The 12,057-nt window shown below is 36.6% G+C and overlaps 1 protein-coding gene across 1 annotated transcript; it reads right to left on the reverse strand.

Annotated features, from left to right (window-relative positions):
• Positions 1-9,781: 9,781 nt before the first annotated feature.
• On the reverse strand, positions 9,782-11,840 carry LOC132634120 (bidirectional sugar transporter SWEET9-like). The gene is made up of 6 exons (XM_060350422.1): positions 11,576-11,840; positions 11,243-11,279; positions 10,941-11,151; positions 10,652-10,813; positions 10,419-10,538; positions 9,782-10,309 (listed from the first exon to the last, which is right to left on the reverse strand). The coding sequence occupies exons 1-6, from the start codon at positions 11,619-11,621 to the stop codon at positions 10,007-10,009; spliced, it is 879 nt and encodes a 292-aa protein (XP_060206405.1). The 5' UTR covers positions 11,622-11,840; the 3' UTR covers positions 9,782-10,006.
• Positions 11,841-12,057: the final 217 nt, after the last annotated feature.

Genomic DNA, 12,057 nt, shown 5'->3' on the forward strand with positions numbered 1-12,057 from the left:
TCCAATCTGATTTGATATTAATCATTCTAACTGCAACAGACAACTTAGAATGCTGACTCCCTGCCCAAAGTGGACGACTAGCCTCTTCTAATTCTTGATAGAAGCATATTTCTTCTTCGTTAGGAGGTTACTCAAAATTTTGCTTAGGTTCAAACCCAAACTATACGCCAAAAATATCACTAACCATACCATTTACTCTATCATATTGGACATGACTATATTCCCGCGACCTACTACTTTTACCAACAACCATATTATAAAATATACCATTGACCCCATCAGTGTCTCAATGATCAGTCCAAACATAATATTTCTCCTTAAACCTATAACTATATAAATGAACCTTAACCGCTTCCGGTTTCAAATACTTCTTACACTTGCAACGAGAACAAGGACACTTAATTACCCCTTCATTTTTAAAAAGGTGAAGTGAAATTGCATGTGTAATAAACCCGTTAACACCTTCAACAAATCATCATGTACACTCACACGATCACTATTATTCATATTATACATCCACATACAATCCATCTACAAAAATATACCCACAAATTATTGAGGTTATAGAAATATATTCTAACTTAAAATATAACTTAAGAAAGCACAATCTCAACCAATTCTAACTTTGAATTCTCAATAACAATTCCAACTTTAATAACTTATGTATTCTAACTTTAATATAACTTTGAAAAGTACAATCCCAACCAATTCTAAAAGTTGAAAAATAAACCTAGTCAAATAAAGTCTACATTTAAGTTTTGAGGTTATAGAAATATTATAACTTAACAATTCTAACTTTGAAAAGCACAATCTCAACTAATTCTAATTTTGAATGCTCAATATCAATTTTAACTTATCTAATAAAAAGCACAATCCCAACCAATTCTAAAATCGAAAAATAAAACTAGTCAAATAAAGTATACATTTTTGCACAAATTCAACATCAATTATATTACAAACAATGATAACTAAGCTAACACAAATACATTGACAATGAACATAAAATATAACACAATCTCAAGCAAAAAAACAATATATGAAAAGTAAACTAGTCAAATAAAGTTTACATTTTTTCACAAATTCAACATTAATAACTTAAGAAAGCACAATCCCAACCAATTCTAACTTTGAATTCTCAATAACAATTGTAACTTTAATAACTTATGGATTCTAACTTTAATATAACTTTGAAAAGCACAGTCCCAACCAATTCTAACTTTGAATTCTTAATAACAATTCTAACTTTAATAACTTATGTATTCAAGCTTTAATATAACTTTGAAAAACACAATCCCAACCAATTCTAAAAATTGAAAAGTAAACCTAGTCAAATAAAGTCTACATTTTAGTTTTGAGGTTATAGAAATATTATGACTTAACAATTCTAACTTTGAAAAGCACAACCTCAACCAATTCTAATTTTGAATGCTCAACAAAAATTCTAACTTTAATAACTTATGGATTCTAACAAAAAGCACAATCCCAACCAATTCTAAAAATCGAAAAATAAAATTAGTCAAATAAAGTATATATTTTTGCACAAATTCCACATCAATAATATTACAAACGATGATAACTAAGTCAACACAAATACATTGACAAATGAACATAAAATATACCACAATCTCAAGCAATATATATATATATATATATATATGAAAAGTAAACTAGTCAAATAAAGTTTACATTTTTTCACAAATTTAACATCAATAACATTACAAATGATGTTTAACAAAGCTAAATAGACTAACATTAGGCCTAAAATCTACAAATCAAACTAAAATTGAAAGAATTTTAAAAGCCCTAATTTGAAGAAACTAACCTCAATTTAGAAGTTAAAAATGGGGTTGGGGTAGGTGGGGGGGGGGGGGCTGCGCAGGTGGCGGGGTGGTCGGCGGCAGCATGTGGGGTCTAGTCGGCGCGGGTGTGGGTGAGGGTTTTTTGGTTTTGGAGTTAGAAGAGAAAAGGGGGGAATGAGAAAATAGACCCGTTTGGGTCTAATTCTATTAAAAAAACCGACGCGGGCAGTCATTTTTTTTTTAAATATTATTGACCCGAGTTTGAACAAAAAAAAAAAATAATTAGAAAACCAATGTAGTCCGTCGGTTTCTTTCAAAAAATATTCATTTATTAATATTTTAGAAAACAAAATGAATTATAAATTATTTAATATATTTTTAAAATTAAAACCGACGTCGTCCGTCGGTTTTTAATTATTTAATTTTGTTTTTTTTTCTAATAAAACTGACGTCCCACGTCAGTTTTTTTGTGTAAAAATTTTGGCGGAATTATAAGCACAAAATTCCGCGAAAAAAACCGACATTGTCCGTCAATTTTTTAATAAAAAAATATTAGAAATACACAAAACAGACGGACTGCGACGATTTTCCGTCGGTTTTTCGAAGCGACGCAGTCTGTCGATTTTTGGCTATTTTTTAGTAGTGTTTGGCCAAGGAGTATGTTGGATAAATATTTCAGCCGGTAGGGGTAGAAGAAAAAATAGTTTGGTAGGGGGCATGGGCGGGTAAATATTTTGTATTTTGGGGGCAATTAGTGATGTTTTCCCAAAGTCAAATCTTGTTAAACTTGAAATTTTGTCCATGGAGGCAAACGAGCTCAAAAGTTCGAGACCACCCACATTCAATACCAGTCTTGAATTACATTTGTAGAAAAAGATCCTTCAATCCTGGTTTATATCATAGACTTTCTTTTTTTGTCACTAAAGAAAGAGTGATATCATTTTATATGCAGGAATAATTTAAATTTAAACTTCTAATTTTACATTTTGTGAGATTATTTATAACCACACAAATATAAGTAACTTATTTTAGCAATTTTTTTATTTTATTATTAAACTACATACCAAGTAAAAATTTATTACATAACCTGGGATAGAGAGAGTATCGTATACATTTGCTCAATTGATCATTCACACTTTTATGAGAGTAAATTTCACTCAACCTCCTTAATCTTTTGAGTTTGGGAATTAATCAATATGCACTGACCTTTTGAAAGGAACAATTAACCCCCTTGATCTTTCAGATCAACAGTAAAAAATAAATTGAATTATTGCATGTATATTAAAAATATCAAAAGTAGCCCTCAATTAACATGGACTATATATAATATGTATTTTTTTCAACAATTAAAAATATAAGTAATAGTATTGTGTCATATAAAATTTTACATTTTGATACCTCTATTTTTTCTCCTTAAGGTCTTCTTTTGATTTTCAAAACCACGTTGTGCTTCATGGAATATTAAAGCTTCAAATTTATCTTGATCTATATTGCTACTTGTATCATTGTTAGTATTAAAATTTTACTGTCAACTAATCGATTTTTTTAACGCAATTGTTCACTTTCTTGTCAATTTTACGTATTTAAAGGTGTAATTATTTTAAAAAAAATATTTCATTGATCACTATTTTGAAAATAAAATATAACAATTTCGAATGTTAGATATAATTCATAGATAATGTAGTACTTCGTATTTTTTAAATCACCTGAAATTGTGAATTTAAGTGGTTTTTTATTTCATGCAAAAGATGAATGCATGCCTAGCTATTTTTTTTTACCTCAAAAACATTTTAGTTAAATTAAATGAAATTACTCATTTCTATATAATACATTGGGTAATTATACTTATTCTTTTTATTTTTTTAGGAAAATATATATTAATTCATCATTATTGAAGATTTAATAATTACATGTAATGATCCAATTGCTCAAGTTTGGTTGTTGGTTTAAGATCAAGCAGGTTTAAAATCCAAAAGGCTAAGGGGTTAAATTAAGTGAGATTAGAGTGTGTTTGGATTGGCTAATTTTAGGTGCTTTTAAGCCAAAATGGTTGTTAACCACTTTTATAGTGTTTGGGTAAGAAAAAAGCTTATAAACACTTATTTTTAAGCCAAACTAATAAAAATAAGCCATAAGTGGCCAAACAGGCTCTTACTCCCTTTATTAACTTAGACTTCTCACTTCATGTACATCTTGATCATGTTAAACAACAGGAGCCATAAATGAGCACATTTAAATTTGAAAAGGTAATTCAAGCTGTAGAAGTAAAACATAATTTTCTTGTACGTTGAGTGGCTTGTAAAGATTATGCTACAAGATCTTTTCTTAAAAGTATCGACTTAAGAAAGAGAGAGAAATAGAGAGGGGACTAGAAGTTTAGAATCAGAGAGAGTTCCTTCTAAAAGTCTCCAAATTCAAATCCAACCGTTTACGTTGCAAATTGTCTTTTTGACGCGACTTTAAATGCATTATTGTTGCTCATCAACGACATTCATATGCGATTTGATTTTATTATTCACTTTAGATGTCTTTTAATCCTACTTTTTTTTTATTTTGCACGATTTAAACCAATTGAAATAAATATATATGGGCAAGCTTAGACGACAGGAATTATATTTGTAGGAAATCAATCCGTGATTTGTATTGATATATGAAAATCATTATATACAAAGTAGGTATCTCCCTATCAGAATGATACTAGAATAAATTATAGGACCTAATTACTACACATAAGGAAGAGAATATTTATATTATTTACATAGACTATTACATATATAGTCTATCACAACCCCGCAGTCGAAGCGGGAGGTTGTCGTACGCTTAGACTATTCCTGAAATCATCAAAGAGCACGCGCGGAAGACCTTTAGTGAAGATATCTGCGATCTGGTAACGGGACGGGACGTGAAGAACACGAACTTCTCCACGGGCAACTTTCTCACGTACGAAATGTATGTCCATCTCAATATGTTTAGTGCGTTGTTGCTGAACTGGATTACCTGATAGGTATATGGCACTAACATTATCACAATAAACCAATGTAGCTGTCCGGATGGGACAACGGAGCTCCAAAAGAAGGTTGCGAAGCCAACAGGACTCAGAGACGACATTAGCGACGCCACGGTATTCGGCCTCGGCACTCGACTTAGACATAGTAGGTTGCCGTTTGGATGACCATGAGAGGAGATTATCTCCAAGGAAGACACAATAACCTGATGTGGATCGGCGAGTGTATGGACAACCACCCCAATCTGCATCTGTATAAGAAACAAGAGAGGCAATGGAGGATTTGTACAGATGGAGACCAAACTCAATAGTACCTTGAATGTATCGGACTATGCGTTTAAGAGCATGCATATGTGCAACCTTTGGATCATGTATGTGAAGGTATACTTGTTGAACCGCATAGGAGATGTCTGGTCTTGTGAATGTAAGGTACTGCAACGCGCCGGCCAACTTACGATATTGGGTGGGATCATCGCAAGGAGGCCCGGCCGTGGAACCAAGTTTGGCTTTGGTGTCGACCGATGTCTGACTTGGCTTACAGGCAGTCATGCCCGCACGCTCTATAATATCTGCTGCATAATTTTTCTGAGAGAGAAACATGCCGTGTGAAGTCCGGGTAACAGCGATACCCAGAAAATATCTTAAAGGTCCCAAATCCTTCATAGCAAATTCGGCACTAAGCAGAGACATGATGGATTTTCTGAGAGCATCTGAGGAAGCTGTGAGAATAATATCATCCACATATAGCAGAATGTAAGCAATGTCAGAACCTCGACAATAAATAAAGAGAGAGTGATCAGATCGGCTATGTGAAAACCCAATAGTGGAGACATAGTCTGCAAAGCGTTGGAACCATGCACGGGGAGCTTGCTTAAGTCCGTACAACGATTTCTTCAAGAGACAGACATGATGTGGATGCTTTGGATCCTTAAACCCAATAGGCTGATGCATATAAACATTCTCATTAAGATTACCGTGTAGGAAAGCATTCTTGACGTCCTACTGATGAATGGGCCAAGAGTGTGCAAGTGCAATGCTCAAGACAGCACGAATAGTAGCCGGTTTGACAACCGGACTGAAAGTCTCGTCGCAGTCAACTCCAACTTGTTGAGACCTGCCATCACAGATAAGACGGGTTTTGTGCCTCTCAAAAGAACCATCAGATTTCTTTTTATGACGAAAAATCCACATAGAACGAATAAGATTCACATCAGTGGGACGTGGAACCAACTCCCACGTTTTATTACTAATTAGAGCATTATATTCATCAACCATGGCAGCTTTCCAATTGTGGTCATTTAGAGCACTGACAGGATTTCGTGGGATAGGCGAGATAGAGGGAGTTCCAGAAGTATTTAAGTCGAACGGTTGTTTGGGCTTAAAAATCCCATGTTGGCTTCTAGTGACCATGCGGGTGGGCTGCTGGAAGGTCACGGGTGGGGCAGTGGGGGGTAGGGGCTGTGAGGCAGTGACCGTGGGGTTGGACTGCTGGGCAGTGGGGGGGGGGGGGGAGGAGGGCTGCTCGGCAGTCACGGGTGGAGCAGTGGGGGGGAGGGGCTGCTCGGCAGTGGGGGGAGGGGCTGGACCGAAGAAATAACGGGTGGAGGAGGCTGTGACAGAAAATGCAGGGTATATGGAGAAATTCCATGGTAAAAAAAATCATAAGAAGTTGGGGTTGGTGAGTGCAATTTGGAGAAGGGAAATTGAGTTTCCTCAAAGATGACATGCCTTGAGATGATGATTTTGTTGGTGGATAAATCATAACATTTATATCCTCTATGATTCAACGGATAGCCCAAAAATACACACGGGGTGGATCTTGCTTGTAACTTATGAATAGGTGTAGATGGGAAAAGTGGATAGCCTAGACGGGGTGGTTCGTTGATAGAGAACTTGCGTTGGTGATTTATACCCAAGGACTTTGGTGGGAAGTACATTAAGGAGGTATGTGGCCATTTGGAGAGCATGATGCCAAAAGGAGGGGGGCATGGAAGAGTGGACAAGGAGAGTGCGCACTATGTTGTTAATGGATTTAATTTTTCTTTCCGCTTTGCCGTTTTGAGGAGAGGTATGGGGGCAAGAAAATCGGAAATTTAAACCATTTGAGGCGCAAAAAGATTGAAAATGCCCATTGGCGAACTCCCGCCCATTATCACATTGAATGTTTTTAATGTCTCTTTCGAATTGAGTCCGTATTAATGCCTTAAAAGATAGAAAAGTGGAATAGACTTGGGACTTGTTAGATATTGGAAAAGTCCAAAGAAAATTACTATAATCATCAAGAAAGAAAACATAATAGCGGTGCCCATTAAAACTTAAAACAGGAGATGTCCATAAATCACTATGAATGATATCAAACGGCGTAGTAGTAAATGACAATGAATCATAAAATGGAAATTTATCATGTTTCCCCAAAGGACAAGAGGTACAAAAAGAAGTTCGGGCCCTATTACATTCAATTAAGGCATTACTACGAAGAGAACTAAGGATAGCATTTCCCGGATGGCCGAGTCGGGAATGCCACAAGCTAGGTGATGCGGCAATGAAGGTGGATGGTGGAGTGGTCCATTTTGTGGCAATGATAGGATACAATTCCCCGGTGCTCTCACATCTCATTAGGCGGCTCCCCGTCAATAAATCCTTCACAGAAAACCCAAGAGGATCAAACTCAACAGAAACATTATTGTCCTTAGTGAATTTACGTACAGAAATAAGGTTTTTGATGAGTTTTGGAGCATGCAAGACATTTCGGAGACGTAATTGAGGATTAGGTGGGGTAGGGATGCATGACCATAACCTCGAATTGGAATAGTGCAACCATTACCAACAATGATTCCAGAATTATTGCTCAAATTAAAATAAGACGTGAGAGTACCTGAGTTGGCAGTCATGTGGGAAGTCGCTCCGGTGTCCATATACCAATTATCATCCGTTTGATGCATGGACAGAGTGTGCATGGCTGCCTCCACGTCTATCGGAGTGTACCCAGAATAGGTCGGACCATGCATGGAATAGGCCTGCTGAGGTCGTGGACCCGCACCGAGAATGCTGCTGCCGGGCCGCGGTGTGGTGGGACGCTGCTTCCACTGTCTCGTCGGATACGGGCAGGGGGGCATTGGCCACTGCTGGGGCGGCCAGGCAAGCCAGTAGTAGCCCCCTGCCAGTGGCTGTCCCGTCGGCCACTGGCCGTTGCTGGTCTGTCCGCCGCGACCGGATTTCCCGCGGTTGTTGTTGTTGTTCCCCTTTCCCTTCTTCCTGTTAGAATTCCTGCCACGATTATTATCACGACGGTTAGTTGAATTATTGTTATCGCCAGGTGGCGGGGAGGGAGTATCATTATCAACAAGTAGAGCCGCGGGACTGGAATCGCGGGCACGTTCCTTGGCAGCTGCGTCTTCGAGCTTGAGTCTGGAGCACACTTTAGAGAAAGAGGGCAGCACATCCTTCTGCTGGATGGTGGTGACAAAGTGTGCATATATCTCGGGTAAGCCTGCAAGGAGGCATAAGACCAAACGTTGGTTGGACACCGGCGACCCCACGTTGGTAAGCTGGTCCGCGAGAGACTTGAGCCTATTATAATAGGCCATAACCGAGCCGAAGTAGGCCATTTTTGTGGTGGTGAATTCAGTTTCAAGGTACGCTGCCCTTGAGTGCTTGTTATCTTGGAAAAGTTGAGCAACTCGATTCCAAGCCTTCTCTGCAACATCATCCGCCACGAGAATAGAGGTAAGAATATCATGGGATACGGTGGTGTATATCCATTGAAGGACCACCGCATCTATCCGTTTCCAGAGCGGAAGGTTAGCCGCCTTTGTTACGTTGTACGCGGTGAGTTCAGTGGTGTCAGTTGGTGGTATGATGTGTTCAAGTACGGAGTGGACGCGGGCTAGAACTTTGAATAGTGTCGCCCATTCGTGATAATAGTCGGTTTCCATGTCTAGAGTGATTGGGATTAAAGATTTCACATTCATGACGGTTAAAGCAGAATGGAAATTTTTGTAGTCAGCCATTGAAGAGAGAAGAGAGAGGAGGAAGGGCTGGCGGCTACGGCTAGGGTTAGGAGAGAAGAGGGAGGTGGAAGGCTAGGGTTTAGGAAGCTAGGGTTTTTAGGAGAAACCTAGTCTCATACCATGTAGGAAATCAATCCGTGATTTGTATTGATGTATGAAAGTCATTATATACAAAGTAGGTATCTCCCTATCAGAATGATACTAGCTAAATTATAGGATATAATTACTATACATAAGGAAGAGAATATTTACAATATTTACATAGACTATTACATAGTCTATCAATATTATACTAATAAAATAAGTGTACGATAATGTCGAGACTGCTACCACGAATTATTTACTTTTACGTGTGAATTTAGGATATTTTTTGTAGCCGCAAGTACCAGTTTAGCTTGTGCGGCTCAGTAGAAGTAATTGATGCTAGGGTTTAAGTAATATATATCGTTAGTGTATTTATACATAAAAGGTTCATTTAAAAGGTAATTACACATACTTCTATTTCATACTTTTGATTGATAACGTAAAATAAATAGTAAGTAACCTACTATAAAATGTTAAATTATAGTAAGGTGGAAAAATATTACTACATTGTCAATAAGTCCGAATCTAATACCTTTGTTATGGGTTCAGTGAACCCATTAGCTTTTGTGTAAATTTTATATTTCAATTAAAAAATTCACTAAATATTTATAAATATTTGACTGTGAATTCAGTTATTATTGTGGAGTTTATTTGAGGTCGTTATAGAAGCTCATAAACTTTAAATTCTGTATCGTGTGACTATTTGTATATAACACTTAAATCCTTGAGCAAATATTGTGACACAAGGGCATCTGAAGATATATAACTGCATGCCCACGAGCTCAAGTTTTATGAAGCTTATGTAAAACGAGATGAAATTTATAAGTCTGATAAAAACTAGGAGTACTGTATTTACTGGTGATAGCGCATAAACAAGATAGAAATTGACTAATTGGGATAAATGATTATTTAATTGCCACCTCAGAAAATCAATCTCGGCAGACTGCCGTTTTATATTTCAAGAGAACAATTTTCCCTTTTGAGTACATGATCGAAAAGCTACTACTACTAGTAATTACTCTTATAAAACTAAACTGTGAGCTAAGAATTAACTTGTGTATAAACACATTAGGAGTTAGGAAAGAGTAAATCAAAGGAATTAATTCTAATTAGACTTCCACAGTTTGCAGCTTGGGAGTATCCTCAACTTTAGCTGATGCACATGTATCCTGCAGACACGAAGCCACGTGAATTTTCCTCGAGGAAATCAGTGAACGAAGCTTCACTATGTCAATTATTTGTTCCTCTGCAAGTTCTGGAAACTTCTTATTTTTCTCATCCAAGGAAATGACTGCGGCCTTCTGTATCTCTGAAATTTTCTGCTCCTTTAAGATAGTCTTCTCTTTTCTATTGTAAATTACATAAAGCACCATTTGGAAAATTCCTAGGATGAAGCCCAATACATTTGGAATCTATAATGTCAAAAGTGAAAGCCATAAGATTAAACATATATTTTATGTAAAATATATATAGACACATGCAAGTATAGAAAATAAGTATTATGAGGCTGGGACAACTTACAGCAATGTTAATGTCTTTTACGAGAAGACCATAAAAGAACCACATGACAGCACTTAAGGTGAGAAAAACCGAAAGAAGTAATGGCATGTATTCCACACTCTTTGTTTTGATTACTTGTCTCTGCATTATATAAGAAAAATTATAAGTATTGGTATCTTAATTGATGGAGAAACAGGGGAATCAATGAAGAGTAATTCTTGATGTTCATGAATTAATTGCACATAAAAGCTTACCACTATGCCTAAGGGTGCTACAAACACACATAAGGAAAACACAAGGCAAATCCATCCAATCGCTTGCTCACGAGCAGCACCTTTGAATAGAAATTGGGTGCCCAGAACAATAACACCAAAGCCACCCACCATTGATATGAGAAGCATCTTTATTGTTTGGACCTGCATTAATTTAATTATTAATATTAGACTTATATTTAGGCAAAGGAAAGGAAGTTCAAAAAAAAAAAAAAAAACTCCTTTGTAAAAGATATTACTTGTAAGTACTGAATTTCCTGTAAAAACTTACCCTGGCATTTTTTGGTGCGTAGAAAAGGTAGAAACCAACGTAGATAATTTCAATGAAGACACCAAAGGAGTTTATAGTGATGATAAGGGTAGAGTTTGTCTTGAGAAATGCATAGTAAATCCAAAGCATGGAACTGAAGAGAGCACCCACATATGGAATTGATTGGTACCCTTCCGTTGATTTCTTCTTGTAAACTTTATAAAATGTGGGGCTGCACGTGTGAAAGTGTATTACTTCAATCATGATCATAAGCATAATAAATTAGTGAAAGCTCTTAAGGATGCAAGAAAGCGGATACTCACATGGGAGAAAGGAACACAATGAAGGAGAAGACGTTACCTGCAAATTCCAAAAGAAAAAAAAGAGAGAAAAGTCGAATTGCGTTTAAACTCAAGAGTAATAATGAAGAACGGTGAGTGCAAATGATTAAACAAATGTTAGGTGAATTATTGAGGATAAGCTAGTACGATACATGAAATATTTATGCACATTAGGCATGACCTAACAGTATGTTTAAATATTAAGTATTTGCACATAAACAGAATGGGTTTAACTAGCTAGTATTAGAAGGAGCTTTTGATACATCAAAAATATCCAATAGATTTTTTGCAAGGGGTAAAAAGAAGTTAATTTACCAAGGACACCAAAAGCAAAAGCCCAGTGATCTGTAGAAAAAGCCATCTCTTTTTGTTTATGTTTCTTGCAAGAAATTTCAAATCTCTAGCACTCTCTCTATAGCTCAGCCACAAAGAGGTGCTAAGAGCTGCAAAAGACTAGCAAGTTTTAGTTGATAGTGAAATGAGGAGAGCTTGGTCGACACATTTATATAGGCAGGGGTGGGAAAGTTGGTGCAACGGTGGAAGAGCTTTTGTCCTATAGTACTCTTATATTTTATTTGGACAAATATTCTATTCTAAAATGGAAAAAGAGCACTTAGAAGAATGAGGGTGCAATGGCGAAGCCAAATATCCTAAGAACTTAAAGGTCCCTGCAGGGTGATCATGCTCCCTTTATTTAGTGGCGGAGCCAGAATTTTCACTAAGGAAATTCATAATATGAAGAAATAAACACACGAAAAAGCCAAAGGGGATTCAATATTTACTTACATATATATAAA

Source organism: Lycium barbarum, chromosome 3, assembly GCF_019175385.1.
Source record: "Lycium barbarum isolate Lr01 chromosome 3, ASM1917538v2, whole genome shotgun sequence".
Taxonomy (NCBI): Eukaryota; Viridiplantae; Streptophyta; class Magnoliopsida; order Solanales; family Solanaceae; genus Lycium; species Lycium barbarum.

Excerpts from the sequence above, each read along its gene's own strand:
- LOC132634120 (XM_060350422.1), bottom strand. The coding sequence starts at position 11,621 with ATGGCTTTTTCTACAGATCACTGGGCTTTTGCTTTTGGTGTCCTTG. Across the intron at positions 10,814-10,940 it reads ACGCACCAAAAAATGCCAGG|GTCCAAACAATAAAGATGCT; the intron begins GTAAGTTTTTAC and ends AAATTAATGCAG. Across the intron at positions 10,539-10,651 it reads TAGCACCCTTAGGCATAGTG|AGACAAGTAATCAAAACAAA; the intron begins GTAAGCTTTTAT and ends TATATAATGCAG.